The following is a 22,954-nucleotide window of genomic DNA, read 5'->3' as shown; positions in this document are numbered from 1 at the left end:
GCTCACCTAGGGGAAGGGCACAGATTTCCAGTAATCCCAGTCCTGTCTTTGAACCTCTGGGTCGGGTTTATAAACTTGCAGTTTGGAAAACCAGATGCTACCCAGACTGGAAGACAGATTACTCTGACATTGGACAGCCGAGGAGTGAGTTTAGCTGTATTGAGATTTTTATGGCACGAGTGTAAGAAGGAGTTTTTGCTTGGAGGAAACCCCAGGGCCTGGTTTTAGGAAAAGGGCAGACAAACATGGTAGGTAACCGCTGCCTGCCTATCCCTGGTCTGAACTGTCAGAGTGCTTCTGGTCCTTCCCAGGACCTCACACATGTCACAGGCAAACGTCATTCTGGAGACTTTCAGCACCCATATAAGAGGCCTTGACCTTGATCAAGGTGCTTCGTCCCCAAAACACTGTCCTGCCATCTGACAGGAAATTGTCACCATGAATTACAACCCTGTAATACCTACCATGCAGTTGATGTCTCCTGGAATGAATCAAGGTGGGCACAACCCATGCATCCAAAGCATGGCCCGTGGCTGGTACTCTTTTGGTCCTCACGTTCCCCTTTCTGATGAACAGGGGCATTTTTCGAGGTTGTTTTTGATCAAAGTTGATCCTTTGGGGACTTCAAGATAATTCCTAGATGCAAAATGTCTGATGCAAGTCTTGAGAAGAAGAGAACTGAGGGTAACAGAAGCACTGGGTGTGAAGACGAAGGAAACCAAACACGGCTTCTTATCTGGTGACGTCATTCTCGGAAGGGTGAGTCCCCCAAAGACAAGACAATGAGGGGTACGTAAACAGAGACTAGTGCAACGCAGAAGACAAGTCTTGAGGCTTTTAAAATCACACTTCTGCTTGTAGGAAACTTTCTAAAGGTGAGAGATGAATAGAAACACTTTCTTGGGGCTAAAATCACTCTAAATAAAGCTTTGGTCACAGTTATTAAACATTTATTAGCTGCCCGTTGTGACTGCCACATCGGTACTCCTGCCCTGGGATCCAACATATTGTGCCCCTGCCCCCAGCCTGTTCCTCAGGACCCGTTTTGAAATTCACCACCTCCACCCAGCCCCCCTCCGAATTTCTAGCTAATTGTTGATGGTCACAATGGCTCTGTTCTAAGAGGACTAGGTCGCGGAGCTGGCATCCTGGCCTCCACTCTTGACCCTGCTGAGAAAGCTTTTTGGGGAAGAAGTCTTCCTAAGAAATCGAGTGTTTTCCTGTTGATCTCCGCAGATGTCTGATAAAAGTAGACTCAAGAAAATCACACGAGGCCCTCAACATCTGGCACCTGCTTTCTTCTCTATCGTCTTTTCCGTGTTACTTCTGGCTCCTTCCAATGGCTTCCCCAAGGCATCCTTGAGGATGCGTTGTTCTAGCCGATAGCTGAAGGGTGAAGGAGATGCGTATGATAGGTAGAGACACCAAGACCTTGAGACAGGAAGGGGAGGGCGTAGCCAAGCACTGACAATGAATCTGGTGAACGTAGCGCAATGTCTGGTACTTGAGTTGAACACATTGCATTCTAAGGACTGTGTGTGTGTTTTGTCTCATTAAGATTAGAAGCTCCTAAGGCTCCTGTTTCCCCATTTGTGAGACATACTCTGCTCTTCTGGATCCATTTTACCCCCTGTTCCTGCCCCAGGAAGAGGTTGATCTTCGTCTATTACACCCCTCCTGGGCTCCCGGGCTTCCATGTTGGTGTGGCCAGTGGGGTTGGAAGGACATGAAGGAGGGCTGGGAGTGAGGGACAGATGGGAGAGGAATAGGGCAATGGAGGGCCATAGGGATGTCATCTGGGGTAAGGGGAGGTTAGGAAAAAAAAAAGGTCCAGTGAAGCACCCATATTCATTGAGCAGAACCATTCCTAGGTCCATTACTACAGTGGCCAAAGGACATTCTCTGCATTCTCCACGCTGCTAGAAAGTCTTAGTATTTTTAAAGAATTCTCTCTGCCTATCTCTCGCTATCTCATATATACCTACATCCACCTCTCTCTATATATATTATCTCTATATAGAGAGAACTTAAGTATATCACATTATATAGAAATACATATACGTAACATATATATAAATAATTCGCCAATATAGCAATCATGGTCCTCTCTGGGCAATAAAAATGGAAATTTTGGGTATGATCTCTTTTATTCTTTATACTTTATTGTGTATCGCATTTTTCAAATACCACACACTCTTGCTTCTGGGGCAGGTAGAAGAAAGGCATGTGTAAAGATAATTCCTCACTCTAAAATGTAAGCCCTCTGCGGGTGGGGCATGGGAGAAGATTAGCGATCCTCTGTGCCGTAGAGGGAATGGGTTTATGGGATCCAGGGCTGGGAGAGGCCTGAGAGTAGGACACTCTGCTGGGGCAGAAGCGGCTACCCACTAGGGAGACAGAAGAAGAAGCTGGAAGTCACCAAACATCACCCTCACCTATTCACCCCTGCACACAAGACCAGCTTCTATGGTAGCAAGAGCTTTTCCTGGTGGAACATTATCACTAACCTGGAAGGGTAGGAGAAAGGGAGAAGCAAGAAGAAATTGCAACAAGGTCCATTGTGCTCCTTGGTATTTTCACGGCTGTTGTTCCTCTTTGAAAGCGCCCTGATGACGATTAGTTGGAATGACTTTCCATTCTAATAAATGCATCTGAGTGGATCAAAGACAAAGCATATTCTAACGAGTTGTGGAGTATGACTCCCGCTAATGTTCTCCAGAGACTTTAATCAGTCTTCTGGATGTTTTTCTCTTGATCAGACATAATGCCCCGTACCTCTCCCCTGCTGTTTTGTCAAGACTCTTTCTTCCCCTCTTTCCCTGAGACATTGAATTTCTTTTGTAAATAACCCCCCCCCATGAGTTATTCTGATTCGAATGTGCTGTTTCCTGTTTAGACGCTGACAGATACACCTCTCTCACCAAAAATGACATCCCCATCGATGCGGCCCAGCATGGCAGCCGATAGCCACCTGCAGATACTGAGTATCTGAAATGCGGCCAGTCCCAATGAAGATGTGCCACGAAGGTAAAATACACACTAGGTTCCGAAGCCTTGGCACAAAAAGAAAGAACATAAAATGACCTTGATCATTTTTATATTGACTACATATTAAAGTCACATTTTTAGATATGCCGGAGATATTATGAACATTGGTTTCACCTGTTTCTTTTTACCTTTTTCAAGGTGGCTGCTCGAAGTTTTAAAGTAGCCTTTAGGGCTTGTATTCATGGCCATAATTTATTTGGAATGTACAGAGCCGTCCCAGACATGGTGAATGATCCTAAAACTGTGCTTCCCAAACAGTGTAGGTCTTTCACACCCCCTTAAAGAAAATACCTGTTTGAAATGTGAAAGCATAATGCATGAACTCCTATCCTGTTGGAGCTGGAGGGGAATGTGCAGACCATCATTTTCCCATAGAGGAAACCAAGGCAGGTTCGTTGGCATTTATGAGACTGCCTAGGCTTTCAGCCTCACTTTAAAATGGTCTTTGTTTTTATGTCTTCCTTCTGCAAATCGGACTGAAATATCTAGAGTGAAAACTTCAAAATATATTAAAGCTCCAGACAGTATTAACACGGAACTGGTTTGTCGATATCCAATTTTAGGACACAAAGAGACAGGAGACCTTGGCAGGCCTTGCTCTTCATCCTTGTAAAATTTCATTGCTTTAAGGCATCAGACGCTAATAAGCTCTCGGCTGCTTTGTAGAACAGGGTGGGATTGGTACTTCATAAACATAAAACCATGTCTAGCAAAGGCACAAATACACCGGCTCCACCCACGCAGGGAGTTAGAATCACTAGATGCTCTCTAGAAGGGTCAGTAGGACTCCTCTGACTTCCATGGTCACATAGAGCACAGAGCGCAGGAAGGCAGGCGAGGAGAAGGCTGGGAAGTCCCAGGAGTGGGCAGCTTCGTTCCCTGTGACCACAGGACGCAGTCCCCTGCTGCAGGGCCTGGTCAGCATCTACATGGGCTCAGAAAGCGGCCTGTGTAACTTACAGGGGTTGGTGCTGAGCGGTCAGGCTACCGCCCACATTGCCCGGCGTCCTGCTGAGACAAGGAAGCTAAGAAATCAGCAACAAATCGAAATGGAATAAAAAACCACCCCATGCAGGGTCCACGGGCCACCTCCCTCCATTAAACAGAAAGGTGATTTGTCTCCCTTCCTGACCTACTCTCGGAGGGGCGCGTGAAGAGGATATAGGGTCAGGGGAGGCAAGAGAAAGAGGAAACCGCTGTTGAGCAAAGGATATTTAACTCCTTTACCGAGACTCGTGCGCACACACGGGCGCGCGCGCGCACACACACACACACACACACACACACCTACAAACACACACGCTACTACTACCAACAACATAAAAAAAGTCCTTCATCAAAAGCTGGGCGTATGGATGTGGAATCGGAGCTGATTTTTTCTACAACTCTTGATTTCACTCCTTGATTCTTTTATTGGCTCATTTCCTAAGAGGTTGTTCGTTTCTCGGTCCTGGGGAACTCTCGATCATCCTAAACCAACACAAGGCGAAACAGGCACAAGGAAAGACAAAATGAAATACCGCCGAGGGGCGAAAAGGCTTCGCTCCCGGCCCGCAGCGGACGGTCGGGTAGGTGCAAGTCGGGGCCCGGGGAGGAATTCAGTTCGCCCCAGACAAACGGGGGCGTGGCGTGCCGCGGGTACTGGCAACTGCAACTAACTTCCAAAGGGCCGGGGAGGTGGCAGGGGGCGGGGTGGGGGGGGGGAGGACGGAGCGACAGAGGCGGGAGCAGGGACTCGGAGGCAGTCAGGGCTGAGTCGAGGCGGCGAGGTGGCTCGGGTGGAAGTCAGGCCCCCGGGGATCCGGCCGGCCCTAGCTGTCAGTCAGACTACCCCGGAGCCCCAGCAGACCCCCGCTCGCCGGAAAGGGGGCGAGGCAGCGGCTGTGCAGGGAGGGCGGAGTGGGGAAGGGGCGTCGCCCCGATCGCCCCCGCCCTCTCCGATGTCATTGGGCCGACGCTGCGGGGTCCGCGCCACCTTTTCTCCATCCTACCCCGTCCGCCCGGCCGCGCTCGTCCGGGGGCTGGTGCGGCCCGGGCCGTTGACGTCACCGCCAAGTTTGCTGCCCTCCGCGCCCCACGTGTGGCGGCGGCGACGGCCCGGAGGCGGCGGTGGAGCGTCTGCGAGCGCAGTGGCACGGCCGCTGACAGGTCCCGCGCAGCCCGACTCCGGCACGCAGCTACCAGGTGGGGACCGAGGGCAGTTTGGAGCAGCCGGACGCGCGAGAAGAGAGGTGCACGTCCCGCCGCGGGCCTCTGATTCCCGCTGGGGCAGAGAGAGTCGGTGGGACTTCGCAGCGGGGCGCAGAGGGCGCGCCCCGGCGGCCACGGACCGAAGGAAGGCACTGTCGCTCTCCGCTGTCCGCAGCGCACGCAGCTCCGCGGCCCCGGAGCTTCGAGTCCCCTCCCCGGGACCGAGCGAGGGATGCACGATCGCTGAGCCGGATTCCGCGCCGAGAGGCCGCTTGGGGCCGGGGCTGAGACGCACGCCTTCGCCGCCGCCGCCGCCGGGACCCGCGTTCCGCGTTCCGGCGACTCCCAGGGAAGCCGGGCGCCGAGCGCGACCCGAAGGCTCAGGACTGGGGCGAGTCTAAGACGATGGTTTCTTAAGCACGGCACCACGACCCCCTCCCGCCCCCTCGACCGGAGGCAGGGATCCCGTGCCGGGCGCCCGGGGCTCCGTGTCCCCGGGGCAGCTCGCACGGCCGCAGGGACGCACGGGCGATGCGGGGCCCCCCGCAGGAGGTCGCGGCACCCGGCGGAGTCCCGGCCTAGCATGGCCCGCGCGCGGCCCGACGTCGCCTCCGGCTAGGATGGCCCCTCCGGGCCCGGCCGGCGCCCACCCCACCTCCGCCGAGCCGCTGTCCCGCAGCATCTTCCGGAAGTTCTTGCTGATGCTCTGCTCCCTGCTCACGTCCCTGTACGTCTTCTACTGCCTGGCCGAGCGCTGCCAGACGCTGGCGGGCCCGGTGGTGCGGCCGTCGGGCGGCGGCGACGACGCGGGGGCCCCGGGGCGCGGCGCCCTGGCCGGAGGCCCGCGGGAGCTGGCGGTGTGGCCCGCGGCGGCGCACAGGAAGCGCCTCCTGCAGCTGCAGCAGTGGAGGAGACGCCGGCCTCCCGCGCCGCGCGACGACGGCCAGGAGGCGGCCTGGGAAGAGGAGCCCCCCGGCCTGGCCGGAGGTCCCGGCGGCTCCGGGGCTGGGAGCAGCGTGGCCGAGGCCCCGCCGGGGACCCTGGCCCTGCTGCTGGACGAAGGTAGCAAGCAGCTGCCGCAGGCCATCATCATCGGCGTGAAGAAGGGCGGCACGCGGGCGCTGCTCGAGTTCCTGCGCGTGCACCCCGACGTGCGCGCCGTGGGCGCCGAGCCCCACTTCTTCGACCGCAGCTACGACAAGGGCCTCGCCTGGTACCGGTGAGCTGGCTCGGGGCACAGCCGGGGTGGGCATGGGGTGGGGGGCAGGGCGCGTGGGGTGGGAGGACTCCCCCCCCCCCCCCCCGCCTGCTCGCCTCCCTCCCGGGTTCCTGCAACGGTTGCTCTCGAGTTGAGGGGTCTCGTTCCCCACCGCTCCTTCTGCTTTCAGGGAAGTGGGTGTCGAGGGAGGCGGTGGGAGGGAAATTTTGGCCTTAAGCACTTTTTCTTTAGTCCTTGGGATTTCCTCTGCTTCACACAGCCAATCCCCTCTTTCCCTCCTGCTCCGTGAAAGTAGCCCTGTTATTAGCCAAAGGGGTGGTGGTGGGGGAGATACCTCCTAAGTGAGAAACCTGTTCCTCGAATTAGCCTTGCAGCCTAGTCCGTGCGTTCTGTCCCCCAGAACGCGTGCTTTTATTTCTTCTTTATCTGCTGAACCATGCACTGGGGCTCCCGCAGTCTTTGCCATCAGCTATTCATTTACATTGACCCTTTGCCAGGTCATTGTCCTAGGTGGTAAGTAATAAAGAGACTTAGTAAAAGTGTCAAGAACCAGAGTCTAGGTAGTTGGGAAATATATGTTCCCGCAAGTGCTAGCAGCTGGCCAGTCAGTGTGCTTAGGGCTTCCTGGATAATAACTTCTGTTTGTGCTGAGGAATGAGTTTTGGAAAGTGTTTTCTAAATTGAAAGGGAATAGTACCTAGTGTTTTTGGCCTGGCTGAAACTTTCCTAAAGATCTTCAAACAATTCTCTATACACATGAGGTAGCCAATTTCTTTTTTTCTTTAAAAGAAGAAAGGGGGAAAAATAGGGACACTGGTTACATTGTGAAAAAGCCTCCTAATAAAAGTTTAGGAAACAGGTCTGATTCAGATCTTAATCTTAAATTTGCCAGTCTTCTCAAATTTAGACCACCTTCAATAATGGAATCAGCCAAACTGATTCCAGTAAATCCTAGTGTCACCTGGATTTTATTTGCCATAAAATATTGGCCTGTTTTCTTTCCTCTGAGAACACCCCAAAATCATGTGGCCAGAATTTTCATTTTATAAAGTTTTATCTTGTTCATTAAGTATGCATTCTCTTTGTTATTTTAACTGAAAGAACATTACAGACGTGACAGCACAATTTAGATCTATTTCAAAAGTCCACTAAATAAAGAATTCAGCTCCCAAGCAGAAATGAACATGATCGGACAAGTTTATTTACTTGAGGCTGGTCAGGCACACCCTCAGACTGATTTCGGGAGCCGAATTTACAGTAAGCCAACTTAGGAGAAAACATTTAGTCCTAAAAGTCAAGTTCAAACATTAAACACTTTTAAAACAGTAAGTTTCCATTTGTTGGAAAGAAAAACAAACAACCTTCCCTTAATATAGAATATATATCATTTAAAATCATTAGCCACTTAAAAAATCCCCTTGTGTTTCTGTCATTTATGTTGTATTCTCTGGGAAGTTCTTATAAAAATGACCTGTTGAATCTGAAAACAACAGGTCCTTCTTTTTAGCACAAAGGCAGCTCTGTTTTTTCCATCAAGGACACAAGAAAGAAGTGATTAAAGACCCCTAAAACTCTTATCTATAGCAGTGTGCATTGAATTGGGCCTCATATGGTACTGTAAGGGAACACATTTCAGGCCAACTTCACGAAAGGTCTAAGACAACGTTCGGCTCTGAGGTGCCATTAAATACAGTGAAATATTTAATACTAAAACCCTTTCCCTTCATTTTGCCATACAGACCTTCGTTCCACAAAGTAGGATTGTTTCTTCTTATTCCAGAAATGAGTATTTGGGGGCACAGGAAAACTACAGACCTGGATCTTATTTTCCGTGAGCCTTTCTAAGCTCACGTAAGAGAAGGGAGGTTTCAAGGTAACTAGAAACACAAGTATTAACCAAAAAAAAAAAAAAAAAAAAGAAAGAAAAAGAAAGGAAAGAGTCATAAACTTTTAGGTCACTCTCTCTTTTGGAAACTAGATGCACGCTGTAATGTAAATCTCTCCTTGGATTGGTAATTTCGGCGGAGGAGTGTTATAATGCAATTTATGATGGTCACAAAAAATACACGGTAGACTTCATGGTTTGGTGAATTTAATTTTCTAAGTGTCGGAGCAATGTCTTTGTTTTAGCATTTGCAATGGTTTTTATTGCAAATTGCATAAATTTAAGTTTAACTCAATTACATATAAAACTCTTATTAAAAAAAAAACCCTCCACTAGGCAGCCTGGATTATGCGATTATTTGATGAAATTTTGCCACAGTTCTCTTTCGTCTTGGCTCTGGACTTGGGAGTTTGATGTTTGTGAGAAAGACTGAAAACTATGAAAAAAGTCTCTTGCACGGAATACTACTTAACCTGTATTAAGTGCACGTTACTGCTCGTGTTTAACCAGTATTTACAATTAGGAATTCGGTGAGACCTTCTTGAATCAGTCCCAAATTTGTAGTATGGGGTTTCTACCACATACTGCTGACTCCCCCTGCCTCCCTCCCCCCCAACATGAACAGAAAGAAAACTCCAGTGTTTGCACCGTGAAGTGAATTATGGAAGAAAAAAATGTGTAAAATATTTTTTTAGATGCCCATTGACATGGGATAGTCCTCTGTCCAGCCTTGTTTTTTCACTCGTTTGAAATCTCACAGTTGGCCATAATAGTTCGTTGAGGCAGTGCCCCCTACTGTCCAGACAAAGGGAGAAGCGCGTTGTTAGAAAGTTGGAAGAAAACGCCATGGAGAGTGAGTTTGAGAAGGAAAATGACCCCGAGACCGTGGCCGGGGTGTTTTCAGTAAATTTCCCTCACTGAGAGAAAACATAAAGTACTTTGTAAATTGCGTCCCGGAGACGAGTATAATCAGTTTCTTCCTTTGAACAGATTTCTTGTAAAGCCAAGAAAGCGAGTTTTGTTCAAAATCTCTAAAAAAGGAAGTTACTCTTAACTGTTTGAATATGCCCTAATACTACTCTAGAACAGATGAAAAAAGGCTGATATTTATATGCCAGGAAATGTGTGAATGATAATAGAGAGTGCTTGAGTGGAGTCTTCTGCATGTGAAAACACCACCCTGATGGGGTTTTAAAAAACATTCCACATGACTTAATTTAGCAGACATGATATCAGGACAACAAATGTCTGTGGCTTGCGTGTCATGGGAAAGCAATGCTTTGCAATGGGCAGTCTGCATTTCCATTATATGGGTGGCGGGTGCATAAAGGAAAGTGGGGAATTGTTGCATTGGCCTTAAAAAACTCCGGAATCTTCTGGAAGTCAAACACCTCTATTGTAGTTCAAAAGCAGGTGAACTTAGAATTGAATAAGAAGGGCCCCCTCTCTCCCTATGTACTTCTGTGCCAACAAAAAGGTGTGTTGTGTTGTTTTTCTTTTTTTTGGTAAGACAGAAGATACCTATTTATAAAGTATTAAAGATCTGTGTGCACACACACACGCACATATATATATATATAAATAACACTTTATTTTCCGTGACATTTCCATCTCGTCTCAAATTTTGGAGCAAGATAGTAAGTGCTCCATGTTTCTAAAAGTGCCAGCACCTTTCTTTCCTACGTTACGATGTGTTTTCTTTAGCAATACTGGATAATTTGAGTGGGGAAGAGTATCCCTAAAATATTTTACTCTATGGCATCCAGGAAGATCAGAGATCACTCAGTTTGGAGTTTAGGAGTTGGTTCTCTGCCCCCCCCCCCCACTCCGGCTGCATCAAAATTTAAAAATTTCTGGCCTCCACCGATCATTGCCTTGTTTTCCAAGTCGACTGAAGAGGCAGACGGAACAGAAGAACTTTCGGTTCCTATCAGGAGAAACCGGCCTTCCTTAGCAGCTGGAAGCAGCTGCGTCGTAGTTCCACCATGTGCAGTTTCCCACCCTCTTGAACCACAAGCCCCTTCTGCACGAAGGGGTGGAAATGAAATCTGAGCCAAGGTTGCTGCAGAGTCTGGCCACCCATGCAAGGTCATATGGACTGAAGTCCAGAGAGAGCTCCCCTGTCCTCAGAGCAGTTAAGAACAGTGGGAAGGGATGTGGGCTAGGAGGAAATCGGGAAGAGACGTTGCTTTGGACCGCGAGTCTAGGGTGCTTGTCTCCAGGGGGAGAGGGTGCGATTTCTCTCATGCGTAGAGTTCCCAGGAGCGCTCGGGGACTACACACTCTGTATTCACTGAGAGGCTGCAAACAGCCCCTTTGAGAAGCCACAGCGCTGTTTGTTAGCTGAAATGTCTCTGCACTGGGCTTAGCCTCCTGTTAGACGACTCAGCAATACCAGTCCCAGCAAAACCAGTCCAACAGCCTGGTTCCTGTGAGTATGTGTGTGTCCCCCAGCGTGCATGCGAGAGCAGACACCCAGTAGATGGGGAAAGGGATGCACTTGGTAACAGGCAAGTTAAGTGCCTGTGGAACCCCTGAGCAGAGGGGTTCAGACACCCAGGAATAGGGAGCAGGCTTTGGGACTATTGAGTCCAGGCATGAAAAACAACAACAAAACCCACGTTTGTTACAGCCAGAAATGGGAAGACCCCGCGTGCTCTGATATTCCTTTATAACAATGAGATTTGTTGTGCGCTGATACGTTGTATGTGAAAGGCATGGCTGTCTCTCAGAGCGAAAAATCCTCCATATATCGTGATCTGCCCTCCCCTTAAAAAAAAGAACCCTCTGGCCAAAATACTTGTCTCATATGCATAAGTCTGTCGATTGGCCAGGAGAGCATACGTGCCAAATCTGTATTTCGGAGGGGGTCATGGGAATAAAATAATAAGCCTGTGCAATTAATGACATCAGGGGCTAACCTTACATAGACCAGATGCTCACATGGCAAGGGGAAGAGTGTCACAGAGCAAACAAACCTACTTGTTATAAACAACGAAAGGGCCTCCCATCTCTAAGGGATGCATGTGAACAACTGCGGATTGCAATTACCATCAGTCAAATTGCCGGCCCCGTTGGGGACTTCACACACGTAGCACTTTTCCTTGGGGGAGGGGACATCTTCCTGCCCCAAGTAATAGTAACTTGGCTGGTAAAGAAAGTCCTCTCTCTTGGTACGTTTCCCAGTGATATTAGACTCTCCGCTTTTCGAAAATTGGTTTCTGTTGAGGTGGTGAGTTACAATTACGAACTTGAGATTTCTTATTGAAGATAGGTCTTTAATACAGAATCGGAGTAATATTGTAACCATAATGTGGTAACTCCCTAGTCCTTGCATTTATGAGAATGTCTTAAAGTGTTGGACAGCGTTTGCTCATTTGATACAGTTTAAGAATCTCCGTGGGGGATCGTGATACAGTTAATAGATAAACTTGTGTGAAACCAGAAGTGAGAATGGAGGAAGTGACCTGAAGCATCTTCCCAGTGGCTGGGTGTCCCGTGATGCCACTCTTGATTTTTTTGCATTACTCACACGGTCATGACTACCACGCTGCCCTGTGATCCCTTGAGGACGGTATCCCAGAAGTTCAGATTTGACCTGTTTCGGAAGCTGTCAGATGGCAGTGAATGTAAAAAAGAAAAGAGAAGAAAAGGGTGAGTGTTCATTACGAATGAAATTTAGTACTAGCCACGAGGGGTGGCATATTCTGGCACAGTTGAAAAACAGGATCTTCACCCAAAGACTGTGGAGAGCAGCCCACTTTGACGGTGACTTGTAGCGCCACCTAGTGGGAGGGAGAGTCAGCAAGCCGCTGAACTTGCAAAACCTCCGTTATCATAGAGAAGTGCAAGCTTTATTAGGGAAATCGGGGCAGGTCGCCTTAGGTAGCACCGACAGCCCGGATCCTCTGTTCAGCGTGGCTGAGCTGTGCTTGAGCTCACTCCTTGTAGGCAGGGAGTTTATTCTTTGGAGAGAAATAAAAGAGACTCGCCTTCACCATAAACCTGAGAAACAAGATATAAATGATTAGGAGATTTATATTGGAAATGTGCACGAGTGAAAAGGAATGCCAGATGCCCCAGATTAGTTTCGTTAGTGTGTTTTGCCTCTGTTTCTGAAAGCCGGCTTCAAATGAAAATACGTCCAGATGATTTTATTTCGACAGCAGTAACGCAGCCGTAGTCCTTCTCCCGTGTCGGAGGGGCTCTGCAGGAGGGTCCCATGGTTCCCAACAGGCAGCACACAGAAGCCTGTTTTAACCCTGAATGCTCGGAGACGCAGTGTGAAGATCCCACCCACGAGGGACAGTGTCACAGGAGGGTGCTTTCAAAGTCCCAGCCAGGGAGCCCTTCCAGGGGGTTGCAGGTGGGGGGGAGGGGTGGTGGTCAGGTGAAAGTTACGCAAGGGGGGAGGGGAAAACAGGACCATTACAGAGGGGACATTGGCAGACTCCATTGTAGCCAGGTGATAAGGTTAACACTGCCTTGTGTGGCAGGCACCTCCTGGTGTATCGCAGCGAGGAGGGCCCGTCACCTGTAGGGTGTCCTTCCTCCAAGGCCCTCATCCCAGTCTAATCACGAGAAAATATCCGACTGACCCAAGCAGGGCCGCTACAGAATAAATCCCCTAACCGGTATCCTTAAAGCATGTCAAGATCCTGAAAACCAAAGTAAGGCTGATAAAGGGTCACACATCCTAGACAAGAGACTAACCACTAGCGAGTAAACGGGGTGGGGCACCCTTGATTAGATCCTGATGGAAGAATGGGAAATACACTTGTAGTCCGTTGATGGAATGACACCAGGATCAGTTTTCTAGGGTTTGATCGCTGTGCTAGGGTAATGTGAGATGCTAACCGTAGGGGAATCTGGGTGGAGGGGTATCGGAGAATTTTCTGCACTTTTTTTTCCTGTTTTTGAGAGAGAGAGCAAGCAGGCATGAGCAGGGGAAGGGGCAGGCAGAGGCAGAGGAAGAAGCAGACTCCCCCACTGAGCAAGGAGCCCCATGCGGGACTCGATCCCAGGACCCCAGGATCATGACCTGAGCCAAAGGCAGATGCTTCACCAACTGAGCCACCCAGGCGCCCTTTTGCTGTTTTGTGGGTTGTTTTTTTTGGAACAGTTTTAATATCTGAAATCGTTCTAAAACCAAAGGAAAGACAGCCACACCCACAAAGAAGGGAGGAGATGCCTCCCAGCTTCACGGGATGCGGGCTCCTACGGAAGGACTCCTCTCTGCCTGCCGGCTCCCGTCTCCGCCCTCCTCCTTCTTTCCTTCCGAAGGCCCCCCGGCGCGGGCCTGCCAGCTTCCCCTGCCCCTGCCAGCACCTGTTGCTCCCAGACATGCTGATCTTTCCCTCGGCTGATCCCCCAGTAAAATTGGCTCACGGCTCCCCTCCTACTCTCTTGTCCCTGAAACAAACACAGAGACCGTTTTGTTTTTCTTCTCTCCTTCTCTTTTTTTTATGGCTGGCCCATGTACCGTGGAGAAGGTATAAGAAGTCCCCCACCCCTGTCCACACGAATCCTCCTCGTGCTGGAGAGCCAAGACTTCGATGTCAAGGACAGGGTTTTGAGAGCATAGAGAACTGCCGTTAGAGGTCAAAGGAAAAGCAGTCGTGGGCGTCTGGCTTTTCGGCTACAACATGGGAGGAGCAGTTGTCGGGTGGGGAAGCTGCTTACGAGGTGGAATGACTGCTCTTTGTGGCTGAGGTCCAGCGCAGCCCAGATCTTCTGTCCGCTCACTTAACCTGGTGCTTTGGCCTTTGGTTTAGACCCTGTGGCTTATGAGACCAGCCATGCGAGCAAAACAGGTGCAGAGCGATCGCAGGCTTCAAGGACGAGGAAGGATCAGAGAGAATTCAACTTCTAGAACACTGGAGATCCAGGCTCTGGGCACCCACGCTGGTTCTTCCTGCCGGGACTATGGAGCCCGGTGTCCCGTGTCATCGGACTCAAAATGTCCCCTCTGGGGGGCACGCTGGCATTTTCTGCTTCTGTTTTTAAACACACAGTTGTGCATCTGCGATTCTGGTTTACCAGAGTAAGGAAAATCTCCCTTGAAACCTTTCCTTTGATATTTTTAACAAGGGTAAAAATAGCGTTCTCCACATTACATTTTCGCGTAAGCAAAACAAAACTTCGCCCACGGCATACCTTTTCATCATTATTCCCTTATCTTGATTGGATCCATTTTTTTGTGTGTTTTTGTTTTTTTAGAGAGAGAGAGAGAGACAGAGGTGGGGAGGGGCAGAGGGAGAGGAAGACAGAGAATCTTAAGCAGACCCCAGGGGCTCACTGTCACGACCCTGGGACCATGACCTTAACCGAAATCAAGAGTCGACCCTTAACCAACTGAGCCACCTTGGCACCCCGTTGAGTGAATTAGTTTTATATACCTGTTTTGTGCATAGAACGGGCTATTAAGGCTAGTGTAGGTAAGATAATTCCTGTGATTGAATACCATTTCCTACCTGCCCTTTGGCATCTTTCCATCGTAAATTGCTCTACGATCTTCTCCATGCATTTTGAACCTTTTTTTTTAATTGCAAAATATTTGAACCCTGAAATGGACATTTGCTGAAATATATCATCTTAGTCTCAATTGCATTTATTTCTGCTCGGGTCTTTGTCCTTTCCTTTCTTCTGCTAGCTTGGGGCTGAGGTGATTCTTTTCCTAGTTCCTTGAGATGGAAGGTTAGGTTGCCCACTTGAGATCTTTCTTTTCTCGTAACATAGGCACTCGTCACTATCAACTTCCCTCTGAAAACTGCTTTACGAGCAGGTTGTTAAAAATCTCTCCATATTCGTGATGCTTCCAGTTTTCCCCTTGTCATTGATTGCTAGTTCATACTATCCGGTTGGAAAAGAGACTTGATATGGTTTCAGGCTTCTTAAATTTGTTAATACTGGTGTTGCGGACCAGCACGTGATCTGTCCTGGAGAACGTTCTGCGTGTGCCGGAGACGAATGTGTATTCCTGCTGCTCTGGATGGAATGGTCTGTGTATGTCTGTGGGGTCCATCTGGTCTAAAGGATCGTTCAAGGTCAGTGTTTCCTCATTGATCTTCTGCCTGGATGATCTCTTATTTTAGCTGGAAGGTAACAATTCAGTGACGTTTGGTGAGGCCTTACCTTGTGCTGGGTGTTACCGCGTGTACTCTGGGTATTTTAGTAATACGATTGGATTGAAAGTCAAGACGTCTGAAATAGGATAATTTCAACAGTTAATCAAAATCAAAAACAAAGCATTCTGCATGAGACCTTTTAGATCTTTCATGAGGAGGCTTCCAAATCTATGCATTTGATGCTTGTAGCCCCTGCTGTCACCTATCACTTTTTGCTGCTAGAGATCAGGAAGCAGAGGCCCAGAAAGGTGAAGTACCTTGTCCAAGGTCATACAGCCAAGTGCATGGTAGAGCTGGTCCTGGGTCCCGGGCCGGCCACCTCCGGCTTGCCAGCACCCCCCCACCAGGGTATTCTGTTGTGTTCTCCGAATTACCCCTGTGTGGTTCCGTCAGTGGCTCGGAGATCGTGGGTGTTGACAGGCTGCCCCATGGGAAGGGGCACGTTTGATCCTGGTCTTGGACCTTTTGTTAGAAAACTGGGCAACGCATCAACGTACGGTTGAAAAAATAAATTTTTCGAAGTGGTTCTAGATCGTTGTGAGTCATGGATCCTTATGGAAAAACTAAACCACTTGTGTTTGTGCTCAACTTCTCTCCCTCTCTTTCTAAAAGAGTAATCTGATTACAGAATCCATCTTACTGGGCGTAGCAGAAATCCTGGCCCTTCATTTGGTTTTCCCCCATCCGTTAAACCACAATAACTATGAAAAAAAAAAAAAACCACCCAAACTCTTAGCTATGTAGTGGTCCACATGAGCAAGTTTTCTCCTAAACTGCCCTATGGGAAAGTCAAAATAGTGTCGGACGTGCAATCGGAAGGCTGCTCGCTGCTCATACCAGGCGAGCGGCTGGTTCTGACTCGTTGCTCCTGTCATCACGCCATCCTGGGCTCCCATTTGCCTATAAGAATCCCCCGACCTCCTGTTTCTCCTGAGCATGGCTGAGTCCCTGCCAGCGTCCTGATTTCTCACTCTTTTCTATGTGTGTCCCTTTTTTTTTTTTTTTAAGATTTTATTTATTTGAAAGAGAGAGAGCGAGAGAGCGAGCAGGGGGGAGCAGCAGAGGATGAGGGAGCCTGATGAGGGGCTCGATCCCAGGACCCTGAGATCAGGTCCTGAGCCGAAGGTAGATTAACCGATTGAAACCACCCAGGCCTCGGTGTGTGCACCTTTTGATGGACATTGCTTTTTTTTTTTTTTTATTTCTTTAAGTATGCTAATACTGCCAACAGGGTACAGCCTAATTGTCACCCCAAAGCACTGTTCTGTCTGTCTTCATTATTATTTTATGAGTCACCGTCATCTAATTGCTTTGCTGACAGCCGGTCATCATGAGGGCCAAGCCCTTTAGTCTGGTGGTCAGGTCATTTCGACGTAAGACCCGGCTGGTGATGTGAATTTCCTTTGCTTCCAGCCGGATAGAATCATAGACTCTAAAGGTTGCTGCAGTTAGAAAGCATCTGGGAGATAAAGGTCGTCTTGCTTACAAAGGAACCTCCATGCCTCACTCAACGTTCAGCTAAAAGACAAGAACCCAGGCCTTCTAATTCCAGGGCACCATTCTGGAGAATACAGTTAAGAAACAGTTCCATGCTCCAGAAGATAAAAATTCAGCTTTGGAGCCTTGGCAACCACGACAGAAACATTCAGGAGAATGGACCAAGTTATAGCATTATGTGTTTCTACTCCCAGAATCGGTGAATTAAAGCATTGAATTAAATTGAGTCAGTGGTCAATTCATGGCCGGTTTTCATCTCAGATGACTTCCCCAATATTTTGATGCATATGGATTTGGGGACCCAGCTAGCACGATTGGCCTGTGGGTCCTCGTGAATAATCTGTATTTTATGGTCATTGCCTGCTTGTTTAAGATTCGTGGGGGAAATCCCAGTACAGACAGGAAGAAGTTTGCTTTTTCTTTCGTTCTTTCTTTTTTTTTTTTAAAGTTTGCTTTTTCTCTCTCGAGTGTTCAGAGTAGGAAGTAATCAATCACATTATGGGAATAAAATTCCTTTTCCCTTTTCCAGGGTTTTTGCTCGGGTTAGATCTCTCCTTTCGATAGGAAATACCAAAGTTGCCAGGCTGGTTTGAAGGACAAAGTCAAAAACGATGGATGTGTTTGGTACGGTCATAAATCTTCGGCGATTCTTACAAAGTTCGCGTAGTTTAAAAAACAAAACAAAACTAGATTAAACTGCAACTAAAGCTAATTGCGTGTCTCATCACCTTCCCAAACCCGAGCCCCGTCTGTTCGAACTTGATAGTTTAAAAAGTTCTGGCTATAGGAAAATGCTGCAGAGATGAAATTATTTCATTTCCCAAACAAAGCTCTTGAGTAAACAAAGTCTGGCATCTTTTTTTTTTTTTAATTTTTAAAAATTTCTTGGTGGACTCTAATTATTCTTGTCATTCTTTCATCAAATGCTGTGGGTTTTTCTTCTCTTTCCTTCTTTCTTTCCTCTTTCTTTCTTTCTTTCTTTCTTTCTTTCTTTCTTTCTTTCTTTTTGTAAGAAATAAAAGCGACTTGTTTTTCTTTCTAATGAGGTCTCGCTCTTTCTTCTTGGTGTGGGAGGATTTGGGATTACAAAAGTATCTGTTAGAAAAGCTCTCCCCAAAGCCAGAGGGTTGCTAGAATGCTCTGCTCAGGTTTAATGATGGAAACAAAACAAATTGGATCTGTTTTATATTTATCTTGGGGGGAGGTCATGGGGAGCTAATGCCTGTGATGAAAATTCTTGGGATTTTCAGGTGCATTTGCCCTGTGGCAAAGGGTGGTGAGTTGGCAACAAGCATGGGAGAAATCACTTCTCAGCTCCAGCTGATTGTTACCAAAGTAAGAAAGTAGACTCATTATTGCCATGCCCTCTGATTTTTCAGAATAACCTAGGAACACTGACTTTTTAAAAAACATCACTGAGAAATAACATAGCAGTTCTAAATAACCAAAAGCAGTGCTAAAAATACAATTCTACATGGGTGGAGTGGATCGGTCTCATCTGAAGGTCAATGGCTGCTAGTTTTTAACCTGGGGTCTCTGGTGAGGACCAGAAGTAGACCATCAAAAGCTGGTGTTAAACCAAGAGTCTTCTAGACTGTGAATCACAAGACATGGATTTATAATAAAATCCGTTGTTATTTTTTTTTAAACGAAAGGCTCTCGGATAGGATAAAATAAGAGAGTTGATCCCATGTAGTAAGCAAGACAGGGATTATCTTGACAAAGTTGGTTCGGATATTTACGTATGCATAGATAAGCGCGTGCAGAGAGGGGTAGCGGTAACATGTTCTTGTTACAGTGGCTCTCGATGGGAAAAACAAGTTTGAAAATGCTGGCTGTCGGAGCAGAAGTCCTGTTTGAGTCGTCCAAAATGAATGTGCTCCAGGGTGCTTCTAGAAACTGCATGGGAGTCTCGGTCCATGCTGTGGAATCATCACCTTCGTCTTTTTCAACCTTCTATCTCCGGGACGTGGAGCTCATTCTGCCACGTAAGAGATTGACTATTAGTTTAATGAAAAACTGATCAGGTTTGGGCCAGAGGTCAGCAGTTTTTTTCTGGAAAGGGCCAGATCGTAAATATTTTAGGCTTCCCGGACCCTGTGGTCTCAACTACTCAGCTATGCTTTTGTCGCAGAAAAGCAGCCTTAGTCAGTATGTAAATGAGCAGGCATGGCTGTGTTCCAATAAAACTTTATTTACCAAAACAGACCTTTGGCTCACGGCCAGTAGTGTGCAGCCTTCTAGGATCCGCCAAAGGCTTCAAATGTGTTGATTTCCCTTTCTTTACTTAATCTTGTTACTCGCAGGTGAGTACCCTCCACCAGCATTCCTGGCCGGCGTGATGCGTGATGTGGAAGTAACCTTGAGCTTGGGATCCAGCTCGGAAATAGCAGAGCTCCTTGTGGTTGTGTGAGAATAGGATAGTTCACCCCAAAAGTGCATAGCGCAGTGACCTGTGGGAAGTTTGTGAAATATGCAGATTTATGCAGGAGGGTGGCATTTCACGTAAAGGTGATTATACGCTCAGCTACGCACGATGTGTTTCGGAAGAGAAATCACATAAACGCAAATCAAAGCAGCCTTTGGTCATTTTCCTAAAAAGCTTAAGACTCCGTTCTGATGTTTCCTTGACTTTGTACCCGAGGGCGTGTTGGTTTATACATCTACCCCTGCGCTTCTGTTTTCCCTTTTGTCTTCTGGATGCCCGGGGCATCCTGCAGAGCATTTGGAGGGATCCCAGGGGACACGAGGAGGTCATACTTCCTCACCTGATCACTGTTATGAGAAAGCATCCCACCATGTGGTGGAATGCAACATTGTCTTTGCAAATGAGGGGGTGAGACATCGTGTCTGGAGCCAAGCGTAGGGAAAGAGTTTTGAGGATTAGTAGTTGTCGTGTTTGAGGAGATGCACTTTCTTCTAGATCAGTACAGTCTAATAGAAATAGAATGGGAGGGGCGCTCGGGTGGCTCAGTCTGTTAAGCCCCTGACTCTTGACTTCCTCTCAGGTCTTGATCTCAGGGTCCGGAGTTTGAGCCCCACATTGGGCTCCATGCTGGGTGTGGTCTACTTAAAATATATAGAATGGGAACCACATCAGCCATATTAAATTTTCTAGGGGCACCTTACAAGTAAGACTGAAGAGGTGAAATTAATTTTGGGAAGAGTTTGATTGAAAGCCAAGACGTCTGACATATGTTAATTTCAACAGGTAATCAAAAACAAAGCATTCTGGATGAGACATTTTACATCTTTCTTGCGGAGTCTTACAAATGCTTGCAGAACGTCTTCATTCTGATTAGCCAATGTCATGGGTCCCATAGCCCCGCGAGGCCGGGGGCCCCTGTATTGGACGCTACACTTCTAGAGGCAGGGATGGCGAGTGGGTAGTGAGGGCTTCCAGCAGAGGACTGATCCCGGAGATCTGGTTCTGCTGTAGACACCTAATCCCAGCTGGCGTAAGAAGGGTAGAAGATGCAGATGGAGCCAGGTGGCTGTCTCAGAATCTTGAGGACAGACGTTGGAGGCTTGAACTGGAGCTGGGGGGTGGGTGTGGGAAATGGGAGAACGATTTGCCAGAAGTTTTGGTAGTAGGGGTTATAAAACTTCATGTGGAATGCTAGGCATGAGGGAAGGAGGAGAAATGGGAGACTATTTGAAGAGTTCTAACTCAGGTGTATTTATTAGTAACTGCGAGGGTGTCAAGGAACACAGAGAGAAGTAACAGGTGTGTCTTAGAGACCAAACAGCTGTGTCTTAGGCGTGAAGTGGAAAGGGCTTCAGGATAAGCTGGAGCTGCGAGGGAGGTCAGGCTTGGGAACCACGTAAGCCATGATTGTTGAGCTTTTGCCAGCCGTCGCAAAGCCGAGAGGTGAAAGTGTAGCAGAAAGCAAGGAGTGGGGGAAAGAGAGCAGGACCAGGAAAACATTTTATATTTTTACTCCATATAGTTTCCATCATTTATGCCATGCATGCGGAAAGTGTAGAGAGGGAACTGGGCTGATGTCTATTAATTTACTTTGAAGCACATTAAAAAAGATAAGATGAGGCATGTATAGATAATGTGATATTACAAATATAGATTTTTTTTTTTTTAAGATTTTATTTATTTATTCGATAGAGATAGAGACAGCCAGCGAGAGAGGGAACACAAGCAGGGGGAGTGGGAGAGGAAGAAGCAGGCTCCCAGCGGAGGAGCCTGATGTGGGGCTCGATCCCATAACGCCAGGATCACGCCCTGAGCCGAAGGCAGACGCTTAACCGCTGTGCCACCCAGGCGCCCCCCACAAATATAGATTTTTAATGAAAATACATATTTAGAATTTCGTTGGCGGGCAAAGGGTGTTTGCTGCACCATTTCTTCCAGTTTTTGCCGTGTTGAAAATTTTTCTTCCAGTTTCGCCGTGTTGAAAATTTTTGTAATAGAATGTTGGTTGTAGAGGGGGAGAGTTTTAAGGTCAGGGGTATCAAATGCTGTGAAAGGGGGGAATAGAGGTTTGAGACGCGGAGTGTCTGTCTCATCAGGTAGGAAGTTACTGGTGACCCTGAGACCAGGTGGGTGGCCGTCGTGTGACAGACGCCAGCCTTGATGAGTACATGGAAATAAGTCAGAAGATGCCAGGAAGGTGATGAACTTGGCCCGCGTGTCCTTCTCCTCCTTCTTGTCTGGACTGGAGTCAACCAATGGGGTCTTCGTACCATGCTTTCTGACCATGACGGCAGTCGATAGAACTGACCTTGTGGAAGGAGGGTTTAAAACGTGCTTAGTGGGCTTTCATCTGGTTATTGCATTTGTATATCCTGCCTTCTGAATCAGTGTGGTTACTTAGGCATGGTGACTTGATCACGAGTTTCTTTATCAGAAGGTCTTAGCTAGGACTTTTTTTTTTTTTAATGATGCTTAAGGTTTTCGGCATTAATTATTGATCACGAGCAGTGTCTGATACGCCTGTTTTCTTGAAAAATCTTTGCATCTTTTCAAGGCTGCCCTGCACCAGCCTATTCCAAACCCCACTGCAAGTGTGGAAAGGAAAATGCACTTGCTTTACGAGCTTTTGTCTTTTGCACACTCGCTTGAAAGTTCCATGAGAGAGAGAACAAAGAAATTTAACTGCTTTATGTGTTCTTGCGCTCTCATCAACGCTGAAATTCCTTTTTATATTCTTCCCTCGATGACGTCATCTCATTTCTCCCCTGCGCACACCCAAGTATCAGATGTTTCGAGTTCTGCTCCTGATACGGTCTCGCCCGTCACATGCTTGTCTAAACCAGGGGTTTCCAGTAAATTTCTTGAGACCCTCAATTTACTGTCCTTTCAGTTTCCACCGTAACGTTGTCCACTCGATCTTTTTCGAAGAGAAACATTGCCCCTGTTTCTGGATACTGAATGGCGACACTGTCTTCGCAGGAATTTCAATCATCTGCCTCTATGAAATTAACAAACGACAAAATCTCATGAGCTGTGTCATCTACGCACACATTATCGAGGCCCGTGCCCAGGGTTACTCTATATGGCGGTTCTGGTTTAAAAGTAAGGCATTCGGAAAGATAGATGGTATTTCACATACGGTTTCTTATAACAGATGATTAATTTCTCAGGGAGGGGAGACCTGAAAATTACTAAGCAAATGATACAATGTAGGAACAACGCTCTGCAAATGTAAAAGATGATGGTTACAAAATGCTTAGAAATGCACTAGACATTAAATGTCTCATTCCACCTGCAACCCCTTGATTGTGTAGCAGACTGCATCAGATGGATAGATTATAGTTTGGCTCGATGTTTACAAGCATGCTTACCCTTTATTTATTAAAAAAAAAAAACCCAAATAACAGTTCATTTAAACGACTCTGTTCTTGTATTGGCTTGAATGTGTGAATTGTGTAAAACCGTTCCCATAATGTGCCAGCACGGTCGGAAAGGTTGGGTGAAATCACTGCCCTTCAAAACAGGACGTTCTTAAAAATTGAGAAGTAATTAGCTATGGA

General features: G+C 47.6%; 1 protein-coding gene across 1 annotated transcript in view; it reads left to right on the top strand.

Annotated features, from left to right (window-relative positions):
* The first annotated feature begins 4,780 nt into the window (after positions 1 to 4,780).
* The window catches only part of HS3ST3A1 (heparan sulfate-glucosamine 3-sulfotransferase 3A1), a 101,954-nt gene continuing 83,780 nt past the window's right edge, over positions 4,781 to 22,954 (top strand). Inside the window, exon 1 of the mRNA XM_045778172.2 lies at positions 4,781 to 6,457. Within this exon, the coding sequence (XP_045634128.1) occupies positions 5,859 to 6,457 (599 nt within the window). The 5' untranslated portion in view covers positions 4,781 to 5,858. The remainder of the gene's footprint in view (positions 6,458 to 22,954) is intronic.

This window comes from Ursus americanus, chromosome 14 (genome assembly GCF_024610735.1).
Source record: "Ursus americanus isolate L20-20 chromosome 14, mUrsAme1.1.p, whole genome shotgun sequence".
Taxonomy (NCBI): domain Eukaryota; kingdom Metazoa; phylum Chordata; class Mammalia; order Carnivora; family Ursidae; genus Ursus; species Ursus americanus.
This window is presented reverse-complemented; position numbering and strand designations above follow the sequence as displayed.